Source organism: Zonotrichia leucophrys, chromosome 4 (assembly GCF_028769735.1).
Source record: "Zonotrichia leucophrys gambelii isolate GWCS_2022_RI chromosome 4, RI_Zleu_2.0, whole genome shotgun sequence".
NCBI classification, from domain to species: Eukaryota; Metazoa; Chordata; class Aves; order Passeriformes; family Passerellidae; genus Zonotrichia; species Zonotrichia leucophrys.
This window is the reverse complement of record NC_088173.1, coordinates 42,621,889-42,644,766: the sequence shown is the minus strand read 5'-3', so window position 1 is coordinate 42,644,766 and position 22,878 is coordinate 42,621,889. Positions and strand designations below refer to the sequence as shown.

The 22,878-nt window shown below is 42.4% G+C and overlaps 2 protein-coding genes across 2 annotated transcripts in view; one reads left to right on the top strand and one right to left on the bottom strand.

Annotated features, from left to right (window-relative positions):
* Window positions 1-636: 636 nt before the first annotated feature.
* NDUFC1 (NADH:ubiquinone oxidoreductase subunit C1) lies at window positions 637-3,581 on the bottom strand. The gene is made up of 4 exons (XM_064711354.1): window positions 3,300-3,581; window positions 2,487-2,590; window positions 1,603-1,682; window positions 637-903 (listed from the first exon to the last, which is right to left on the bottom strand). Coding segments are annotated over exons 1-4 (246 nt in total). The 5' UTR covers window positions 3,361-3,581; the 3' UTR covers window positions 637-902.
* Window positions 3,582-3,700: 119 nt separating this feature from the next.
* NAA15 (N-alpha-acetyltransferase 15, NatA auxiliary subunit) overlaps window positions 3,701-22,878 on the top strand; it is a 35,069-nt gene continuing 15,891 nt past the window's right edge. Inside the window, exons 1-6 of the mRNA XM_064711351.1 lie at window positions 3,701-3,986; window positions 17,246-17,330; window positions 18,180-18,284; window positions 18,925-19,082; window positions 20,828-20,962; window positions 21,137-21,290. Of these exons, the coding sequence (XP_064567421.1) occupies window positions 3,933-3,986; window positions 17,246-17,330; window positions 18,180-18,284; window positions 18,925-19,082; window positions 20,828-20,962; window positions 21,137-21,290 (691 nt within the window). The 5' untranslated portion in view covers window positions 3,701-3,932. The remainder of the gene's footprint in view (window positions 3,987-17,245; window positions 17,331-18,179; window positions 18,285-18,924; window positions 19,083-20,827; window positions 20,963-21,136; window positions 21,291-22,878) is intronic.

The following is a 22,878-nucleotide window of genomic DNA, read 5'->3' as shown; positions in this document are numbered from 1 at the left end:
GGAATTTCTCCAAGAGAAAAAACAAAACCAAAGAAGAAATCAACTACATTGACGGCGAAGGGCGCTCGGGTTAGGCACGGTGCCAAAGGCGCTCGGTGTGGGCAGTGAGGTGTGGGCAGTGAGGTGCTCGCAGTGAATCGCTGCTCTGGGACCATGCGGACTGTCACAGCGCAGGGCGTCTCCGGGTCAGACCTGTGCAGCTCCCCTTGTCCTACCTGCATTGTTGGGCAGCAGCCCTGTTTCCCCTCCTTCCTCTGTACAGAGCTCCTTTGTTCCCTAATGATCATCTAATGCCATCACACTCTGCCACGATGGCCTTTTCCCAGCCTTCGTCCTTGACTGACCTTGAGGCACGAAGAGAGGGCAGAAGCGTTCAGAAGGCAGAGCTCACACCCAACACTGACACGGGCTGGCCAGTCCTTCCCTGGGGGCACCTCTCAGGCACGGCCAGTCCCCAAAATGCTCACAGGAAAACGCAGATTTTAGCATTTATACAGATCCTATTCTTATATTTGCTTATTTTATAAATTTAGCAGTGACAGTGATGGCAGAGCAAGACTACACTTCGGGAACATTTACTGAACTTCATCTGAACTGATGTTTAATTTTATAATATACCCTCCAGAATAGCAAAGGCAGTTTTGAAAATAAGATTGATAAACTAAGAAATGGAAATGAAAACATGAAACAACTTCAACCAGCAGAATGAAATATTAATGGTAAAGAAAGTAGTTTCAGGTTTCTTCTAGACTTTATAATTTATTTTTAATTATGCACATGAAATGTATGAACATACAAGTAATTAGATAACCTTTTACTTCTTCTGTGCTCGTTTATTCATAGGACAACAACCACATACACTTGGCTCTGTAGTGCACGTCTCTTTGTGACCATGTCATCAGCCTAAGAAAAGAAAAGAAGAGAAAAAATTCCTAGCAATAAGAAAAATAGATGTGATCAAAGTGGCAAGAAACATCTCATAACATCCTGCATCTTTATCTGGAGAGGAATGTTTATGGGGAAAAATAACCACAGCACCACAAGGTTTTCTGTAGTATAAGGATTTTTTTCATGTTAATTCCTCTGAGGTCATAATCCCCAAAGACTTCTTAGCTGGCAGAAACACAATTTATGGTTTTTTTTGACTGAAAAGGGGACAATAACTACATACACTTTGCCCTATAGTGCACATCTACAGGCACAGACCCCACTGTACATACGTTAAAAGAAAAACCAAGATGAAAAGATAAGCTATCATTAGTCACTCTTGTTTCCTTGCCACTGAGCCATTTATAAGGTATTCAATTTACAACCTTTATTCATTGCAGACACTGTAAGAGATATGTTATTTTCTAAGAGTTTGCATGTTCAAGACAGAAAGCTGAGAGGGAATACACTGTGAATAAATGAAAATACAGATCAGCCAACTTATCATTTTAAAGCTGGGAATGATTTAAAAGAATAGTAAAATCCAAAATGTGAAGTACTGAGGAAAAAAAGAAGACTGTAAGTCAGTTCAGTATCTTGACTTCCAAAAGATGTCAAAGACCTTCATAATTTGTGTTCAGCTAAGTCAAAAGCATTGGTTATGTGCATACTTACTATGAACATTGTCTACACTGATGTGCTCTTGCTTTTCTTCTTTCATATTCCGTTACATCCTCATGGTGCTGCTTGATAAGCTATAAAAGGGCAGAATATTATAAACAGCTATACAATTCACAGCTGGATCCAGACAGCAAAGACAGCTTGCAGAATATGAAATACTTGTTACCAGCATGCAAACCAGTATGTAACTGGGACCGTCCAGAACACAACCTATCTAAATTAACAACTGAAAAAGGTGTGAGAACAATGCTTCGTAGGACAAACATTTTCTCTTCACCACTGCCAACGAATTCACCACCCCCAAAAAAGGGGGAAACCCCAAAGGGAACCCATCCCACCCTGAAAACACTGTCACCATGGGGAATGCTGTTGATCCTGCACGATTCTACTGCACCCTGTTTCCTTTACCACCACAAAGTCTGTGAGTTCTCTGAAACAGAGGTATCTTACATCTGCACTTTGCTCAGGAAAAAGGAGTCTTAATCCATTGAAATCAGCTAAAACCACCTTAACCAGCTGAAAAGTGAGAACGCATTGGTAGTGCGATAAATACAACATTATCTGGGCACATCCCTAGGTCTTCTCTCTTTTTGGAAAGACCATGGGGAAAATAATGCCAAAGCATTAATCCAACAGGCTTGAAGAATTCTCTGTTTGCAACAGAGAGAAGCTTAAGAAGTTGGTCATTTCTTAAAATAAGAGCACAACATAAAGCTGGGAAAACATAAGTAATGAACATAATCATGCTTCAAATTTGAGACCTGCTATGACCATCCATTACCTCAGTAAACTCAACAGTTCGCAGTCACTGCATTCATGTCACTGTTATGATTTGAAAGGAATAGTTAAGTTCAACAAAACCAAATGAAAACACTTACGAGAGCCCACAAGGCAGCACTGGTGCCAAACGCCAAGCCAACTCGCAGCCAGTTTGGTTGGGCATTATTCGCTTTTTTCACAACAAATGCAGAACGAGTAAAAGCTAAAAAGGCACAAGATTACAAATGCATTAACATTCCTCAGGGTTAGACTACCAGGTTCTTACTGACATCCGTGCAATCAAGGAAAATAGCAAACGACAACAACAAACCCCGAACGAATGCAATGATGAAGTGGTCTCCATAACACTTACACATAACATAACATAACATAACGAGCCGATCCGCTCGCAGGATTCCCGCAGCACACGCTCCCTCACCCGCCAGAGAGGGGACGGGCGGGCTGCCAACACCTCAAAGCAGCGCTTTTTGCCCGTTCCCCAGCCACAATAACAATTTCCCCCCGCATCTTCTGCTCCATAAGGACGCCTCTCACAGTCCCCTGCCCGAAGCCCCCAGCCCCGGGCCTTCCCCGCCTCCGATCCCCGCTAATCGAGCGCGCTACGGGCACAGCCTGCCAGGGAAGGGCCGGCACCGCCACCGCGGCGAGACACGGTGAGCCCTCTCCCGGCCTGGAAGCAACACCAACTTAAAACACATAAAAGATTTAAAAATAGCTAATGGGCTTCGATTAAAAACAGTAAAAGGAGAGAAGCTACCAACGAAGCTTCTTCTACCGCCAGACGCGGACTGGCTGGCGGGGACGCCGCCACCTGACCAGGCAGCAGGGCTCCCGCGGCCCTAGGTCAATGGGCCGGGTTAAAGCCCACCAGCCTGCCCCGAAGGGGATCTCCTCCCGCCACCGCCGCTCACCTAGGCTGGGCGGCGCCGCCACCAGCCCCCAGCGCCTCACCGCCCTCAGGCCCGCCGCCATCTTGTCGACCGGACGCGGCTCCGCCCGCGGGGGTGGGACCACCCCGCCCCGCCCATGCCCCGGCGCCCAGGCGGGCGAGCTCCACCGCGCGAGACCCGGCGGGCCCTGCACAGCCCGATGGCTCTCCGCTCTTTCCCGCCCGCCGCCGGCACCGGGCAGTGGCGCCGCCGCTCCGGGACCACGCCGGGCCGGCCGCGGCTCGGCGGCGGAGCGCACACAACCGGCGGGGCGGGGCCGGCGCGGGGCCGCGGCGCATGCGCGGGGCCGCCGTGACCCGGCTGGGGAAGTGCCGCGCTGCCATTTTGGCGGCGGCTCGGCGGCCGCTCGGGACCACGTGAGCGCGCCCGGGGCTGGCGCGGGGAGCCCGGCGCGCGCGGCGGCCGGAGGGGCCGGGAAGGAGCGGGAAGGGCCGGGAAGGGCCGGGCCCGCGGGCGGCGGGAGCTGCGGAATTCCAGCGGCGAGGCTCGCGGCGGCGGCGGCCGAGCGGTGGAGACGGGACGTAGCCCGCCCGCCCGCCCACTCAGTCTCCTCCTCGGAACCCCTCGGCGGCGCCGGAGCCGACGGCGGGGAGGATGCCGTCCGTGAGCCTGCCGCCCAAGGAGAACGCGCTCTTCAAGCGCATCCTGGTGAGTGGCGGAGCGGGAGGCCCGCGCTCGGCGGCGGGGAGCGGGTCGAGGAGGCCCCGGCTCGTACCCCGAGCCGGCGGGGAGCGGAGTCCCGGCGGCACCGCTCCGGCCGCGGCTCCCTCCAGTGGGGCAAGCCGGGGCCAGCGCCGCCCGCGCCCCGTCCCGCCCGGCCGGGGCAGCGCCGGGGCCGCCGCGTCCGCCCGCTCGCCCCGCGGGTCCCGGCGCCGGCCGCGGTGAGGCACCCCGGGCTGCGGGAAATGCCCCGCCGCCGCTTCATTCATCGCTCGCCTTGCAGAGCCGCTGTCCTGCCGAGCACCCACCCTGGGTTCACTTCATTTTTTATTTTTGCTTTCTTTTGTAACTCACTGTTTTGCTGTAGGTAATAACCATGTTAGTTGGTCGGTAAGAAGATGGCTTTCGAAGGAGGAAGTGGAGAAGGATGAAGGTTTTGAAGTCTTCTTGAAGTTTAATTTGCAGCCAGCTCCTATGGAAATTTGTCAATCGATTTTGCTGGGTGGCGGCTGGCATATGGATGAGAGAGCATTCAGTGTAACTTAGGCGAGAAGCCTGGTTTGCAGAATGAGGTTAAGATGGTCTACAGTCCTAATAACCAGCAAAAGGGGCCCAATTCATCTACATCTTAAGGAACTTGTTTCAGCTTTCATGCGGTGTTGCTGGGACATTTATCTTTCTAAGGACTTGGGTTGAATTGGAAGTGTCTTAAGTTTGTTAGTGAGCAGCTTCAGTGGATTTATTAACCAGATTTTGTATCCAGATTAAGCTGCTTTCTCTCAGAAGAAGTCGGTTTTGTCTAAAAATCTCATGTTGTCTTTCAGAAAGACTTAGGCTACTATTTTGAGTCATTCCGAAGATCAGAAGTAGGATGAGTACTGTTGTCCTCTTAGAGCAACAGCACTCTTAAGGTTCTGTAAACTTCTGCCACTTAAGTGGGAGGGATGTGTACAGTCTTCTGTCACTTCTGTTTCCAAAATATTTTGTGGAAACTGAGCATGTAGAACTAGAAAGCCCTATGCTCAGGCATGTGGCCGTGAGACATGCAGTTTCAGTTAGGGTTAAAAAGTAAATATGAACTATAAATCTCTGAAAAGATTCAGTCATGCTTTCGAGTTGGTATGACCTTGTACTGAGTGTGGTTTTTCATGTGTTATGGGCTGGGGCAGATGTTGCCTTGCTGCTCAGTGATCCATCCTCCTTTGCATTGAGGAGGGTTTGTGTGATTACAGGGTACACTGAATCAAGGAGCTTCTCCCTGTTTCAGTCTGAGCGGGTTTGGTTGGTTTTTTGTTCTTTTTTTGTTTTTTTTTTTTTTAATTTTTCCCTTTGCTTGGATGTGTCTGAGTACTTGTGTGGAGGGCAGGAACAAATAAGGAAAAAGTGTGTCTTTAGAGAAAGTGCTGGCTCAGCAGCCTTGCATTCAAAGCTTGATTCAGACTAGAAAAGGTGTGCCCCAGTGCAAGCAGATTTCTGTATGCTTTTTTTCAAGTTGAAGGTCTTTAATAAAAATCGTGGAGTCTGAGGTGTCTGGATAGGCTGAAGCTGTTGTATCATTGTGATCTTTTCCTGTGTCTCACAAGGATGAGCCTGGGAGACAGATGTGCAATCTGGTATTTAAGACTGCCTTCTGATGTGGTATCTTTATAACACGTGGTGAATAGAAAAGGCTCAAAACTGGTTTTCATCACACTGAAAGTTTTGCTAATGAAGTGCTTGTATGTCCTGCTACAGATAGTGACCCTGCTTTGTGAAGTTTTAGTTATGTGTTTGACTTGAATCAGTGAGACATCTTTTAGGGAGTCCTGAGTGCAGGCCATGAGAAAAATTACTTCCCTTGTGTGCCTTCCCTCTTCCCTTCACATGTCTGTCATGCTGCGGCCTCTGCTCATTGTACACGTGTTCTCTGGAGCCTGTAGCCCCTGTATCTCTGGCACACCGTGTGGTGCTCTGTAGGAAGCAGCGGGAGGAGCTGCCTGTGCGGCCCTGAGCCAGGAGGGAGCTGGTCCTGGTAAAGCCCTGCTGCCTCCTGGCCCAGCCAGGCCGTGTGTCCTGTGCAGCGTGCCTGCATGAGGTTTGTCAGCAGGTGCTTTGGGAGCTGGCCCAAGGGTTACTGAAAGGATGCAATACCTTACAGACACGGAATTGCTGGTACACAGGCTGTTAACACAGGTAGAAACCCATTCCCGTTTGGAATTCCCTGGAAATAAACACAGGACCTGAGTGGATAAGTGCCTTGTATTTTTGCGAGTGAGCATAAAGTTGGGGTGTTTTTCAATGTGCTTTTGTGTGTGTTTTCAATTCCTGAGGCCTCATTTTTTATTTTTTTTTTTTAAGATATATATACCTGTAATACAAATGTTACCAACCTGCCCAGCTTTGCCTAGCAAAGGGCAATAATTAGCTTTTAGAGTTGGGTTGATTGTTGGTTCAGTAGTAAGCGTCTTGCATGGTCAGTACCTTTCTCATGTGTAGGGGTTTGCTCAAAGACAGCATTTCCACTTACCTGACAAATTCTGAGTTCAGAAGTGTGTATGCTTTGTGTGTTCAACACACTGTAACTAGACTAATCTCTTCTAGTCACTTTACAGGCATGTGGAGTTTCTAATAGAAACATTTTTCCATTTGAAAGACATTTTACAATTCAGAGTTCCTGTAGTACAGCAGGAAAGAGATCTGCATAATTAGCTTGAATAAAAAAAACACCCACAGGATTAGCAATCACTGTTCTCCTTAAACCTGCACTTCCATTTAAAATAAAAGTGTCTAGCTCATATATTTTTTATAGTTTTGACTATTTGCTGTTATGTCTACAAGTAGATGTTCTACTGCCCAGAGATTCTGAGGAATTTAGAGCAAAAGTGGATATCAGCATTTGAACATCTAAAATAATTGAGTCTTTGTGATTCTTTTGAACGCACATAATTTCTAGGCAGTCCAGAAATTACTGGAGAATAGTTCAGGTGAAGGCAGGGGAAAGGGTAGAATAGTGAACAGAGCACAGGAATGGTTAAATTGGCATTTTGATACACATAAGGCTGGATACACTATGAAGTAATGGAGAAAGAGATGTACTCCATTTCCTTCTACCCCCACTCCTCTAGTATCAACTGTAGAACTAGTAGTTGTAGGATGTAAGATTGACTGATTTTTAATTAAATGTAGCTGATGAACATTCCTTAACCCTTCCTGGAATTTTGCCAAATTATTCATCTGCTGTATCTGGTCAGGTACAGTTCATCAATGATGTTCAGTTTTATTTCACAAATCCCAAAGACAATACTCAATTAAGTTTTCTTTGGATGTAGAAGTTAAATATATTTATTGAAAAGGTGTTGAAGAGAAATTAAATATAGAGCTGTTAGGGGTGCCATATATTTTGTGGAAGAGTTTTTTCAGTCTCTTGAAACATCAGGTTGAAGTTCTTGGAGTTCTGGCAGGCTGAGGTGGTGCGAGTATTTTTCACCATGCATAGTGAGCTTAGCCTTTGATGAGCAAAGAGGAGAAAAGTCCAAGCGTTTCAGAAGTGAAACGTCGTTGTGTTTTATGTTGGAAACAAGCAGTTGGGCTGTGTGAGTGTGTGGAGTCCTTGTTTAAACAGTTCCACTGGTCACAACTCTGCTTTGTGCTCCAGAAGTCATGTTCTAAGGAAGGGGATGCCGTACTGCTCTGAGCTGGTGTGTATTGCATTGTGTGCGGATCAGTTTCCCTGTTTAGGACTGGGGATTAGCCATGGCCATTTTGACACATGGAAGCTGTTCATCTTCCATCTCTGTCCTTTCCTTAGGTGCTGTGCAGGCTTGATAGGGCATGGCCAGACCTGTGTGCTGCTGTGGGGCACTGCCGTAAGCAGTGTCTGCTGAGGGACAGGAACATTTCCCCTTCATGTGGTCATTTTCACCTGCACATGGCAGTGCTTGAGGGCATTGTCTGTGAGCTGGTGGGCTTCCTTTCCGTGCTGGCTCTGAGAAGTGCTCTACCAAGTGATGGAGGAACTTGCTGGTGGTAAAAAGCCTGTCGAACAACCTCTCTCCCGTGCCTCTGCTGTAAATATGCCAAGGCCCTCGTGCTGGGCCATCTTCCTGTTTCTTCATTCTAGAATCTACTCCCTGTCCCTGCACTTTGAAACTAGACAGACCAGTGCTTCTCCTTTACTAACACTCTCATCAGCATGAAGCCTTTAAAAATTTGTTCTGTCATAGAAATTCAGGTGCTGATTTTAAGATTGCTGAGGTGACAAGACTTGGAAATCTCTTCTTAAGTCATCTTAATTAAAGATTAAAGACTTGATTTCCAGAATTTTACTTTTATCAGTAACCAAGTAAATTAGTTTGTTTGCAGTCATTGTTGCATTTGCATGGCTGTACAGTAATCAAGTATGCACACCACTGGAATTTTATCATATATTGTCTTTCTGTTGAAATATGGAATTACTAACATGCCTCTTCCAATTGCTTGTCTGTTGAGATGTCAATTACTTCATTTTTCTTTGCCAAGAGGAATACCCTACTTGGTCAGTAGCAGTAGCAAGAGAAATGGTGTCGTGGCAGGAACATTGGAATGGAAGTACAGGATAGGCTTGCTGCTTTAAGCAGAATCACTGATCTTATTTTTCAGAACTATTTCTCAAAGCTGCTTAAGAAATTAATTACTGTTTGAGACTTTAGGATGCCATTGAGGATTCACTTGAGCAATACATGTTACTAAAGCCTGTTCATGAAATTAGGCCATTTTTTGTCACTGGAGCTGTCAGAAATTGTAGAAACATGATTCACTGCTGTAAATTTCCAAGGAGCAGCATAATTTTATCTGTTTTGCTGGTGAAAATAAAAGACTCATTAACATAAACATTGTCGATTGTAAGATTACAGCCAGTCTTACATTGTTAAGGCTATAGATACTCTTAATTGAACCCAAAGTGGTTTTAATTGAGGCAAGGAAGTTAATTATTTATATGCCACTACCCATTATTTTGGTTAGGATTTGATGAAGCTGTGTTTATTTCTGTTTTTGAAAGGTTTTTGTAATGAGGTTTTGTTGATTGGACTTTATGTGGATGTTTCAGGTTTAAATCTCTTGTCTGCAACAGCACCGTGTCAATGCAGCGGGAGTGGGCGTAAGGAACTATGCATTTTCTGATTTTGCTGATAGGGAATTTAGGGAAAATTAACAATTATTTACTGCCACCCTTAAAAGTGAGGTCAGTGGGACTTGCTGCAGGGATTTCTGTTTGCTTTTGTGATACCACAGAATCAAGTTAGCAAACCTTGTAATGTTAAAGAACAACTTTCTTATCTTAATAGGCCCATTTAACTATTTCTCAATGCTCAGTGCCACCAGACCTCATCTTGCATATCTCAGTGCTAAGGGTGAGGAGTACTCTAGGTGTAATACATAGGTGGAAAATGCCAGTAGCCTCACCCTGTGTCTTGGATTATTTTGTGAGATACATGGATACTTCAGCTCGGGTCTCAGTCCAGAACAGCCGAGGCTCCTTTAGACATTTTTATACTCATCTTGGAATTTGGATTGGTACAATTTGTTGTTTCAGATGATCATTAAAAACCAACTATATCCTGTGATCCTGTGCATTCTGGATCTCTTGTGAGGTACAGTGGGTTTCTTGATGAGTTCAGGGAGGAAACCTGAATGTGGAGGCTGTGAACAGAAGTCACTGTATTTTAGTTGGCAGGGCCGAATTCATGGTAATTCTCCCCAATAAGAGATTAATGTAAGCAGGTACAGGCCAACAGAACTGATTTTTAAACAGTGTGTTTTTTTCATCTAGTCTGTCTTCAGTGAGTGAGGATTCCTAGTATTCTAGAAGAGCTGTAGTTAACTATTTATCAGCTCCTGTTTCCAGCTGAATTTTCTGAAATAAAGGAATAAGACCAATTCCGAAGTGTAGACATGGCATAGATTTTTTTTTCTGCCTTAGTATTAAATGAAAAGGTATACATATTTCTTAGATTCTTCCTAACTAATTTGAATTTCAACTTTTTCTATTCCTCTGGTTGTATGCTACCAAGCTCCGCTAGTTAGGAAGATGTCAGTGACTTCCAAAGGTAAAGCATGCTGTGCAGGGGAGGATTTATTAATCCATTGAACCAGGCAATTGTTGAAGCTGTTTGTTTCACTGAACAATTCAATTAATTAACACTTCAGAGCGGTGAAAGAGGATAGTTTGTTTCAATTTGACAGCAGAAAACGATGCCAGTTTGCTCCAGAGCGTTTCAGCATTAACACAGCTGCAAGATTTGTGTGGTTTCTTCAGTCCTTGGGTTTATATATCTTGTGTTTGTCATGAGATTGAATCGGTGTGGAATATCTTTTGCCTGGAGCTGCTGAGCTGTTTGATATGGTTAGTGCTCAAAGAGCCCACTAATTCATGGTGAGTAGTAGCTCCTAATGCTTCCAGCTTTCAGCATCTTCTTTACTGCATTTAGCTTGAGTTCGTGCACTTTAGTGACTTGACCTGGTCTCCTCTGCCTGTAGAGAGGAACTGTGCTGGAACACAGCCTTGAGCTGCCCAGCACCTGAGTTCACTGTCTGGGAAGTGCTGCCTCTGAGCCGTGCTGGAAGAAGTAGAATCAGAGTGGCAGATGAGCACTTACAGTGCAGGATATGCACACCTTGGGTGATTCAAAGGCCAGGGATTGCAGTGCTTCCTGCTGCCAGAGATCTCACAGCATCCTGGTTGCCAGGGGATGCCCCAAGTGTACATCCATGGCCGCCACTGGGAGAAACTGGGGTCCCCTAAGAGCACACTGCTGTAGTTGAAAGGGTTTGTTGTGGAACCACAGAATCATTTGGGGGCCAGTAATTTGGTTGGAAGAGACTTTTGAAGGTCATGTAGTCCAACTCCTCCTCCACCATGGATGGGCTCAAGCCTCAGAACCCTAGGGAAGAGGACAGCAGTGACAAATTTGTGAGTTGTGTTGTTTGAGCAGCCCCTTCTTTGCTGTGCTTCTTCCTGGGGCCTTGCCAGTGAGATGCTCACCTGTGCCCATGTGTAGATCAGCTGTCCTGGTGACTCTTGTATGTGATGGGGAATTGTCTGCAGTATGTTTCCTCTGATGGTGACACTGGCTGTGTCACTTGCTGAAGGAGAGGGGCTGAGTACAGGGAACTCCAGAGAAATTCAGTTTGCAGCTTTGATGTCTTTTGGGGCTCAATCTCAAGAAAATCATATTCTTCAGCTGGTCTGTCACAGCACTGACTAAATGAGGATGCTTACTTCTACAGCATTATTTCTGGGTGAGAAGAGATTTCCTGTGGGGGTTTTGGTGGGGCTTTTTGTTTGGTTGGTTTGGGTTGATTGTTTTTAAGTATTGGGGCATGAGGTAGTTTACATTCATTTTACTTCAGTTGCAGTGCAGATGTGGTGTGTTAGGTTGGAGTAAAAAGTGTGACCTGGTAAAACACAGAGTCTTAGAAGAGAAAACAGTTAAAAGTTCTTTATGCTGTTTTTTTTTTCTAAAATTCTGTCTCTTTAATGGAAATTACACACTATTTTTGGTTTCTGTTCAATTTCAAAGGGCATAACAATTGGTAATGTGATCCCATTCCACCCACCTGGTTCTGCTATATTGATTTAATTCTCACTCTGCTCTTTCTTGGGCTGATTCAAGTAAGAATAAAAAGAAAGTAGTCAATAATGCCCCAGTGCTCCCACTTGTGAGCTTGGGGAATAGATGATACCTTCTTGTCTTTGATAATTACTCTAGAGGGAAAACCTCTAGTCTTGCATGCTTGCAGGTGAGATGACAAAGGTGGTTTCTCCTTTATGTTGGTTTTCTGTGACTGCCTTCATCTTGCTCATGAAACACTTCTGGGTGTGCTTCGCACCTGTTTAATCAGCTGCAAAATCCAGGCTGCATAGACTCCTGTGAGTGTTTTTGTTTTCTTTTACTGCTGCAAATTAGTTTTAAAACACTCTTGAATCAGCTGGGTTGTACCTGTGTATTGACTCTCAAGTGTACCTGCTTGAAAGGGAGTTTTCTGCTTTGTGTTGTGATTGAGGTGATTCTTTGTGTAGGTTGAGTGGTACTTTGTGGCAGTGTAGATTCACTGTGAAGCTTCAGATCAGGCTTATGGTAACACCTGATGTTGAGCTGATCTTAACTCTTGGTGTTACTCAACGTACAACACACTTCAGTCTGCAGTGTAGTTTGTATAAAATTTCTTATAAATAGCACGTTTAAGTCTGGATGGCTGTTAAATAATTTACCTTAGTTTTTAAATGTTTGGAGGATGTGAAGACTGCTTTGCGATAAAAGGATTTGCACTCCTTGGTGTGAATATGTGCAAAATATTTCATGTATAAATGTCAGAGTCCAGTCTGCTGTGTGCTGTGTCCCCTGAGGGACATATCTGCTTGTCAGAATCCTTCACTTGACTAATATCGTGTGTTGGAAGTACATGTATTTGACCATTAAAATGTCTAGTTTGAGAGGGAAGAATTACTTGGGAGGTAAAATACACTGCTGGCTTATAGGTAGCTGTCGTGGGTTTGATGCTGGCCAAATGCCAGTGCACCCACAAAAAATCGAATGAGTCACTCATTCTTTGGTATAGTTGAGCAGAGGAGGGGGAAAGAACAATTATAAAGGAGCTCATGAGCTGAGGTAAGGATTGGAAAGAAGCATTTCACGGGCAAAACAGTAATAAAACTTAAAAAGGTGTTTTCACCTTTTCCTTTTCTCCAACTCGAGGGAGAATTGGTGTTCAGTCATCAGAGCCTTTAGGAATTGGCTCTGCTGGGCATAGTAGAAGTTTCAAGGACCCTTTTTTTTCCAGAAGCCTCTGTGGCTTCCTCTGCCACCACTAAAAGCCAGATTGTGTTAACCTAACACAGTAGTAAACAGTTACAGAGCCTAGTCGTGTAAATTTCAAAAATATAAAATCTCTAAAATGCTCTGGTCACAATGTATTTGCTTATACTGTATATAAAGAAAACAGTGCTGAATTAAGTTTGGATGGAAGTAATTTCTGCTTGTAAGCAGCTCTTAGTGCTACTGTAATCAGTAGCAGGGCCCTTGTATAACAACCTTGTGGTTACCTTGTTCAAGAATCCATGTCAGTGTTCACTGCCTGTAGGTTTGGCAGCAGGGTTTAGAGAGTAGATGGGAGAAGATTCAAAAATGGAAAGCTGGAGCAAGGGAGGAACAAACTCCATGTAGCCATGGGCTGTGACTTGATGTAGATAAGCTGTGAATAGTAGGAGTCTCTTCACCTTCCTTCATGGCAGCCACCAAAGAGGGAACGGGGAGGAATTTATTCACATTTGGCACAGTGAGCCGTGTGCGTGTAAGGCATCTGCTGGCCAGAGACTGAGTCTGCACTGATGCCTTAATGCAGTTTAGAGAACATCAGAATAAAGCCTTCCTGCCACCTCAGACTTGGAATTGTAGAGAATATGGGCCATCTAGTAATTGCTGTGCATTCTGATCCATTGAATAAATACTTGGTGGGGGAAGCAATGTAACTTACCTCCTATAGCCTACCTCCTATAGCCTTGCATGATTTCGAAGGAATCAGACTTTGCCTGCCTCATCTTACTAATTCTTTGTGCAATTGTATAAAAGCAGGTGTTATTTCCTTCCTATAAAGATAGAAAATTAGTTAAGGGATATAAAAAGAACCTTGGTGTGTTTAGAATAGGTTTTAATTCTGGCCACAGCATGTATACATAAGTTTGTTAGATGTCTTAAAAGATCTGGTAACTTATTAAACTAAAAGCTTTGAAAGGCAGGAAATGTGTAATAGATTCAGTACTGATGTAGAGTCAGATTCTGTTCTTCTGAAGCCTTCTTAACCTTACTCTTTTAAAGTTTAGCTTTCATGTTTTCTCATTGCATGATGTCACAAGTTGTAGCTGCAGCCCTTGTCTGTCAGGCATCACAAGCACACTGGCCCTGCTGGCTTTGAAGTTTATATGTGCAGGAATTTAGTTTAGTGCAGGCAGCTGTGCTCCTCTGGCCATCTCTGGGACAGAGAAATGTGTCACTTCTGCAGAACATCTGTCCTGAAGCAGGGGCTGGAGCTCTGGCAATGACTGCTACAAGCTGTTCATCTGGGAGGAAACAAGCTACCCAGATGAATAAAATTCCTGTTTCCAGGAAGCCTGTATCTTTATGTCCCAAGAATACTTGACATGTCACCATTCCTGCTTCTGTGATTTTTTCTCTTTTTAAAATTTAATTGCTTGTTCTTTTTTCTTCTTTCAGTCGGAAGCCGCTTACTTGCTTAAGGATCTTCTTTCCCAGGCTGTGTGTTTATTTGCTGTCTCCTTTTTGTTAAAAGATTTTTTGTTTGAATTGTCTGTTCCTTGAAACTATGGGTTCACTGATGTTTGTACCAGCCGTGGTTGCATGTGCTTCTATCCTGGCTTCCTTGTGTCTCATTCCCACCTTAATTTGAGTTTGCTAGTCCATAATCTCTCTGGAGGATGAGTTAAGTATGTGCACAGCTCAGGCAGGGGAATCTCAATGTGCTGTTGGACCCACTATGAGGAAACAGTCTCTTCTTTTTTGAAGAGCTAAATGTGACCTCAATTTCATTTGCTTCTTTCCTTCCATTGTCAAAGCATACAGTATGCTCACAGAACACATACACAGAATAAGGAAACTCATAAAAAAACGCAGTTTGAAGTGTTTGCATTAACAGAATGAAATAACCTTGAAAGTATTAACGAGAAAACTTGGTGAAATTGTATACAGGAAATCATTCCAACTTGTCTTGATCTAGAACTGACTTGTCAAAGGAGGCCTTTGTTGCTTCACTGGGGAGTATACACAGCCATGTCTATATACAGAGCTATATTCTGGAGATAAAAGTATATCCAGATTGTTTCCTGATAATTTGTTGGCCCTATCCAAGTGGTTTCTGAGTTATGAGATGTAAGTATATATAAACTTGTAAATCTTTCCTCCATGAAGCCTAAAGGAAGAATTTGTTACAATTGTCAGTGACTTTGCTCTGTTCCAAACTACCTTGCATTGTAAGCTCTGTATCACCCTAGAAAACTTTATGTGCAGATATTTCCTGTCTTTAGCATGTATCCCATATGACTTTGCTTAAGCTTCAAGGTGGGAGCCTGGTTGTTAGAATACATTAAATGGAACCACTTAGTGATAAGATGTCACGTTCATAGCCAGCATCTGAGCAAGCTGTGCTCAAAGCCAGACTGCAGAAATCCAGAGTGCCCCATCTGCTTGTGTCAGTGCCTTGGTTGCTGCAGACACCTTCTTCAGTTCCTGTGGCTGCCCCACTTCTGTGACAGGTTCTGCTGCTTTTCACAACTACCTGGGTGGGGGCTCTGCTTTTCAGGGAGGAGGCCTGCCTGTAACATTTATGACTGATGGTTTCAATTAAAAAAAAAAAAAAGAGAAAGTCTGTCAGCTTTGACTAGTTGGCTGATTATAGTGACTCAGCCAGCTGCTTGAAAGCTGATAATGACTGGAAGGTGTAAGTAATACCCAGTCAGGTTTAATAGAAAAAAAAAAAAAAAAGTTGCCTGTACAGATTTTCTCTTACCTAACCCTTCAAATGTTCTTTTGCAGTGCTGACTTCTCCTGTCCTTGGTGAACAGAGGGAGTTGTCTTTTGGAAGTGTTCAAAGTCAGGGCTGGATGGGGCTTTGAACAAGGTGGTGTAGGGTGTTTCTGCCCATGGGGGTGGGTGGAACTAGATGGCCTTTGAAGGTCTGCTCAAGCTCAAACCATCTAATTCTTTTATTGATCTGCTCCTCTTTGAGCAAGCCTCATCTGGCTTGCTCTCTCTGGGCTCTTCCTGCTCCTTCTGTTTCCATGTGAGCAATTCCCTTTCTCCTAAGGGCGACAGTGTAGGGGGAGCAGGATGGGTGGTGAGTGATGCATCTTGGTCTTCAGTCATTATTTCACCTGTATGACTTTATTGCTAGAAAATAATACATGCACTTAGCGTTCTGCCATTTTTTATAGCTTTGAAATTTATTGTTGGTATTTCCAAGAGAAAACCAGACACTAAACATCGTCTTTCATTATGAAGAGCAGCATAAAACACAGAAGTTGTAAATATGCCATTTTCTTTTTTAAGCATTTCCCCTAACATTCATGTAACTCTTTACAGTTTTATTTTTAGAACTGTCTGCTTGAAGGGAAGACCTCTTGGGTCTGCCTTTCCTAAATATTTTTGTTGAGAGTGGTTTGAGGACACATGGTGTCCATATGTGCTTATGAATGCTCTTGGATAATTACTTTGGAGCAGTGTGAGGAAAGATGGAATCCTGAGCAACAACTTATTTAGAAGGACCTGAAAACTGAGCTGTACCCAATTTTTACACCCCTGTCCACCATCCTGCCACCAGAATGAATCAACCAGAGTCAGTGAGATCCTGTTATGAATGACTTTGTAATTAATAACAGGATTAATAAGATTTGGGCGGTTGCTCAGTCAGTGTGTGGTCCTGTACTCCTGGGCTCTTAAATGTTTATTTCATTACAGAAACATTAAATGTAAGAGGTTCCAAGCATTTGCTGAAGTGACCTAAAATCTATGAATTGGTGTTTGTAATGTTATTTCTTCTGCCTTCTATTTAAATATGAGCAGAAGAAGTATATTTAGATAAATAAAATACTAAAACTAGTTTCAAAAGGTCATGCTGTGTGCTGCAGTGCATTGTGGTCACCTTGCATAATGAATGAGGCTCAGCCAAAACAGTTGGACTAAGAAAACAGTAGAGGAATGTTTAAATTTCCAGTATGGCAAGATAATGTTACTATATACCAGTTTTGAAAGTCTGGGTGTATGAGATACATGTTGTAATCAAACTCATCCTGAGAGGTTGCTGTCAGAGGTAGTTTAAGCCAAGTTCCAGTGATTTTTGTCTTTCCAGCTCGTGTGCTTGTTGGAGGTTGTCTCGTGGGTCTCTGTTCGGGATAATTGGCCAGAGTGGGTTCAGTGCTTACCTTTTGTGTTGAGGGAGGGTTGAATCTCTTCAGGCACTTGAGCTTCCTGTGGTGTCTTGAGATTCTGCTGTATGATAATGTCTTCACTTCTACATTTAAACTCATGGTGTTGCTAACATCTTTTTTTTTTCCTGTCAATGGAAAGAATTTTTAAACACAAGAAGCTCAATAAACAGGATTCATTAAAATATGAGTACATTTTCTAAAATCTGTATCTGTACTGATGCTTCATTTCAGGCATGCATGAACACTTCCACTCCATAAATTTTTTGAAAAAACTTCTTTTGTTTTTCAACAGAGGTGTTATGAACATAAGCAGTATAGAAATGGGCTGAAGTTCTGTAAACAGATCCTTTCCAATCCCAAGTTTGCAGAACATGGAGGTAAGTGTTCAAATGGCATGTGCTCTCTTTTTCACTGTACTTTACAGTAATTATTTTAATTTTTTAACCCTTCACTGTTAACTTTTTGCCCATAAAGCAGTAAGAGCATCCAGGAACGTGTATTAAGCACTTACTGTTGGTAAGATTTGTCATTTTAAAGACTGATCTTACCAGTAGTCAGAGCTTCCCATTCTTTATCATTCAAGTCTAAGATTCATGGAGCAAGTTTCTTAATACAAGTATGCATTAATAAAATCACTTTTCATGGGAAATTGATATTCACTCACATAAAAGTGACAAACAAAAGGAAGAGGCTGAATATTGTTCAGTATTCTGTCAGCTGTGGGATGCTACTTTTCTGAAGGAATAGTTGTATTTTAAAAAAAGAAAAAGGTATTTATTCCTTCACTGTATTTTTAGTCAGCTCTTGCCACTTAGTGAAAGTCTCTTTGCACTGTTCAGAAATGGCTTTGTGGGTTTTTTCCAACTACTTTGGTATGGGTAGATGTGTAGAAATATCAGAGTTGTGAATAAATATCAGAGTTGTGAATAAAAAAATCTCCAGAAGCTTGTAGAACAGACAGATTTAAAATAAAGCATTCCTTCATCTTTTCATGGAAGTAATATAAAAGGTTTATTGCTGTGTATGATATACTTAAGTGAATAATCTGACAGTAGAGTTTTCCATGTGAGAAAAGAATGAATTCTTGATAGTGAGAACCGAATCTAAATTTGCATGTATACTATGTTTAGGGCTGCTATATGGAGCTTAAAACCCATGAAAATGAATAACTGAATCACCCATGAAATGAATAAAAAATTAAATAACTTAATCTTTTTCTTTCTTAGAAACCTTGGCAATGAAAGGACTGACACTGAACTGTCTTGGGAAGAAAGAGGAGGCTTATGAACTTGTGCGCAGAGGCCTGAGGAATGACCTGAAGAGTCATGTCTGTATCCTTTGTGAAACAGGGCTTTTGCTGGTCAAATGAAAAATTGAAAAGCTTCATTTCTGCGTATGCTTCATTCATAGAATAGCAATAAAAGCCAGTTTTAACTTCAGATTGGAAGTGCAGAATTTTCAATTTCCAATAAATGTTTTGTCTAAGCTCTCCAAAGGGCAAATGCTTTGCAGTCCTTACACTCCCAGTTAGCTTACATATTTTTCTGGCATGAAGTGTGTGTTTTTTATCATTAATCTGCAACTGTAAACCCATGGTGGGCATTTAAGCATGTGATTTGCTTTGGAAGCATGAGTGGTTGCCATTACATTGTTAAAAGAATGCTCATACACTTAGAGTTCAGGAAGTATCAGCACTTCAGCTGTCTAAAATTGGGTTTGAGTAAGCCTAAGAGTGTTTTCAGAGATCCTGTTACTTTATTTCCTCCCCCAGTGTGTGAAAAGTAACATTTACAGCATATTGTACAGATCGTATACATATAACTGGCAAAGTCCTGACAAAAGGAATTGTACTTTTCCTGTCCATTTACAAAACAGCTTGAGAGCTTGTTGCCAGCTGTTCTGTCCCTGCCCTGTTGGAGCGCTCATTTGTCCCTGTTCAAATTCAGAGGAAGCCTTAATAGAGTTTTCCAGGTTGGCACGTCTATGGCCTTCTTCAGAGGTCAGACAAGAAGTATGATGAAGCTATCAAATGCTACAGAAATGCACTGAAATGGGACAAAGACAATCTTCAAATCCTGAGAGACCTTTCTCTGCTACAGATTCAAATGAGGGATCTTGAAGGGTACAGGGTGAGTATGCATGCTGCATTTAATGATCATCTGGGGAACTGCAGCAAAGGGGGCAGATTGATTAATGACACTTTAAGAAAAAATAGTTAGGTCCAGAGGGTTAAAACTATACGCCGCTCTTTCACTTCATAAAGTAAAAGCAGATGTGCTACTGGGCAATTTCTACAAAATACAAAGATTTAATGGCAAATTAAATTATGCATTTTTCAGCTCCGTGCAGAATTGTTTGCCTTGTGGAGGTTTTTTTTTTGGTGCTGTATAACCCAGCTGTAGGCAATCTCCAGTCTTGTTCTTTTCTTGAGAGGATTCCTGTAGGTAAGGGGCAATGTGTTCAGAACTTGACTTTTATTCAGGCAAAGGAGCTTGTATTTTTAGTAACTTTGTACTATATATCCCTCCGCCTTTATATCACAAGCCCCCTGTTTTCTCTTAGCAGTAGGTAATAACTGAAAAAGCAGTGTGCTGCTTGAAAGATCATATTTGGTTCCTTGCCAGCTTGGGCATTAGTGAGTGACTGCTCAATTTTTTTGTCAGGTTTTCATCTTTTTAGGTTTCCCTTGCACCTCTAAAGTTGTGTTATTTAAAACAGATTAGTTGGTCTCTTCATGTAATACTTCCTTTTCAAGTTATGGTAACATTAGTTATAGCCAGGAGAAAATTCTGTGCTCAGAGTTGTGTGGAGCCATGAGCTAGCACAGGCCCTTAGAGGACTTATTCCTCAGTCAGGACAATTCTTAATCACTGATTTTTTCATAGTAATTTTTTTCATTTAGAAATTTGGTTCCGCTTTTGCCAATACAAGATAGCTAGAACTTAGTGTAGGTGCCAAAATGCACATTTGCAAAATGTGTTTGCAAATTTCTATTTTCTTGGCTTCTGGATAAATGTGAATGCAAATTTTGTAATCTCTAAACATACAAGTAACACATGGTTGCCAAATGCATTAAGGATTAAATGTTAGGATGCTTAGAAGTCAGTAGTTCATGGCTAATCATATGCTGCTCTCTGAAGAAATGTGAATTTGCTCTCAAAACTGGGAATTAGATTGTGTTTTGATTGTTTTTTTTTTTCCTTTCCTTTAAATTCCAGCCTCCACATGAAAATATTTTGAGTGATCACCATTCTATTAAAACAGCTGTAACTGGATTTGGTTCTTTGTTAATCCCTATTTTTGACAGTTTAGACATTTCTCAATGGGAAGTAACTTTTTTCCTTTAAGTTATTTGAAAATGCCTTTCAGCAGTCTATAACAAAACAAGTTGTAGCATTAAAATTGCGTGATACCAAGCAAATCTGTTGTCTTTTCCAGCTGTGATTATCCTCTTGCCAAAGAACAGGGATGTGTTTGCGTGACCTGTGTTGCCTAAGAACACTTCCAATTATTTAAATACATATGTACTTTCAAGGTTAATGTGAAACACTGGTAAATGTTCCTGCAATTCAAACCAAGTATCCTTAATTATGTTCTGTTCATAAGTGGTTAGACAGGAAAAGCATGTGTGTCATGCATTAACAAAATTAGTCTGACTCATCAGGATTTGGTTGGACATGTTATTTTGTGAAGGCTTACTTTTTTATTCAGCGAGCACCATTGCAATTCAGAGTTTATTCTTTCTCTGGTTAATAAAATGCATGTACAAAACTATTTCTCAGTGACTTCTCAAATACTAGAATATTGAAGACAGGATCTTGCCTAAGGGATTCTGCAGAGTATCAGAGTAAAATTAGCAGCTCCTTTTTTGCAGGAAACAAGATACCAGTTGCTTCAGCTCCGACCTGCACAGCGAGCATCATGGATCGGTTATGCCATCGCTTACCATTTGCTGGAAGACTATGAAATGGCAGCAAAAATTTTAGAGGAATTTAGGAAGACACAGCAGGTAAGAGGAGAACATGAAATTGCTATATGGAGTGCTGCGGAAGCCAAAAATAAAACATTCCTTTCATGATGAGAACTTCATGCATGACTAAACTTTGTTTAGTCAAATAAATTTGATCCCAAAGTTTAGAGTTAGAAGGCTGATCTGTGTCCTGTGTCTGGCTTTCCTGTGTAGACATCACCTGACAAAGTGGACTATGAGTACAGTGAGCTGCTGCTCTATCAAAACCAAGTCCTCCGGGAAGCAGGGCTTTTTAAAGAAGCCTTGGAGCATCTTTGTACCTATGAAAAGCAGATCTGTGATAAACTGGCTGTTGAAGAAACTAAAGGTAATCACTTTCTGAAGATACATTTAAACACATAGCATACAGTGGGATGTCTGTACTGTCAGGTTTTCCCATCTTTTGGAACTCAGATTTGTTTTTAGCTTAATTTATTTAATTTTGATGTTATGTAGGACTGCTTGTCTCACAGCTTATTCAGTCCCTGTCATGCTCAGGTCCCAAGCTGGTAACTCATCAGTGAGGTTTTGAAACTTTTAAGCAGCCAGATGTTTCAGACAGGAGATCCTAAACTGATGTGCTGAAGGTCTGTGTGAGTGTACCCTGTGCTGTTACAGCTTTGATAGTGGCCCTGACAAGGATAGCACGTGCTGCAAAGGAAGAATCATCTTTGGTACAGCAGAAGGCTTTTAAATGTCCCCAGTCACCCTTGCAGCATGTAGAAATTGACTCTTCAGTGAGGCTGGGGGAGCTTCTGTTGTACTATGAAAAGCCTGGTGTATAATACTGTAAGAGATCAGTACAGTATTGTAGCTTATATTCCACACATGGAATTGCAGAGTGATACAAGTTCACTCTAGCAGCTCTCTTAACAGGTGCACTTCCTTAAAGCATGCTCTCTTCCTTTTCTGCTTGATGCTTGTACAGTCTCTGAAACTGCCCATCTATTGAAGGTGCTGCTTGCTCTCGGCTCACACTGGAATCTGTTTAGGTGATTGCTTAAAGAGAAGAAATCCTTTTACCCTGGTTTGTTCATGTAGATGGTGTAGCAAGTTCTTATTTCTGGTAATAGTAATCTCACTGTCTTGCAAAGGAACCTAGGAATTGAGCAGTGACAGTAATGGTAGGTGTGGTGTTTCCTCAAGGAAATTGATTGCAGATGACTCTCCACGGTAGCTGAATATCTTACTTGGTTTGCATATGAAAGGAGATGGATGTAGAGACTACAATATCACAGATCATTTTTGAAACACAATGGTGAGACTTTTGGGGGTAGGAGTGGAGTTTATTTTGACTTTATTTTTTTATCTGAAGGATCTTTTGACATACTTTATGTTCTTGATTGATGTATTATATGACATTCTTAGTGTTTGAAGGTCCAAAGTGTAGGATGAAAATAAGTTTTGCAAATAGGACTTCATTAACAATAAACCTGAGACCAAAACACAAAACCTCCTTAGGAAGTTACCAGACAAAAGGATGGAAATACTCTTTGCAGGCTGTGTGCTTTCAGCAGGGTACAAGTGATTAATTTTTTGGGCACAGCTCCCATTGTGTTGTTTGGACTGGCTTGGCTGCTGTGTATTCTCTATTGTAATAAATGAGTGTGTGCAAATTTTAAGCACACATGCAAAAGCCTCTGAATGTACAGGATGAAGTACAGCAGAAAAACACTCAAACTTGTGCTGATATTTGCTGGTCTTAGATAGGAAAAAAATTAACTTTCACCTCAGAGAAAGAATTTAAGGTTTATTTTCCCAATTCTGTCATTCTCAGTGAGTGAACATTTTCCTGGGCACTAGATTCTGTGTGTAGTCCTCAAGTTACTCTAACTGTGTAAAGCAGCATCTCTTGACAAAATTGCATGTTAATTGTGTGACATTGGGAAGAAGAAAGGTGAATTTGCATTTTCCTC

Coding starts and splice junctions, on each gene's coding strand:
- NDUFC1 (XM_064711354.1), bottom strand. CDS start 3,360: ATGGCGGCGGGCCTGAGGGCGGTGAGGCGCTGGGGGCTGGTGGCGGCG. Junction 2,591..3,299: donor GGCGGCGCCGCCCAGCCTAG/GTGAGCGGCGGT, acceptor GTGCCTTTTTAG/CTTTTACTCGTTCTGCATTT. Junction 1,683..2,486: donor GTGCTGCCTTGTGGGCTCTC/GTAAGTGTTTTC, acceptor GCCCTTTTATAG/CTTATCAAGCAGCACCATGA.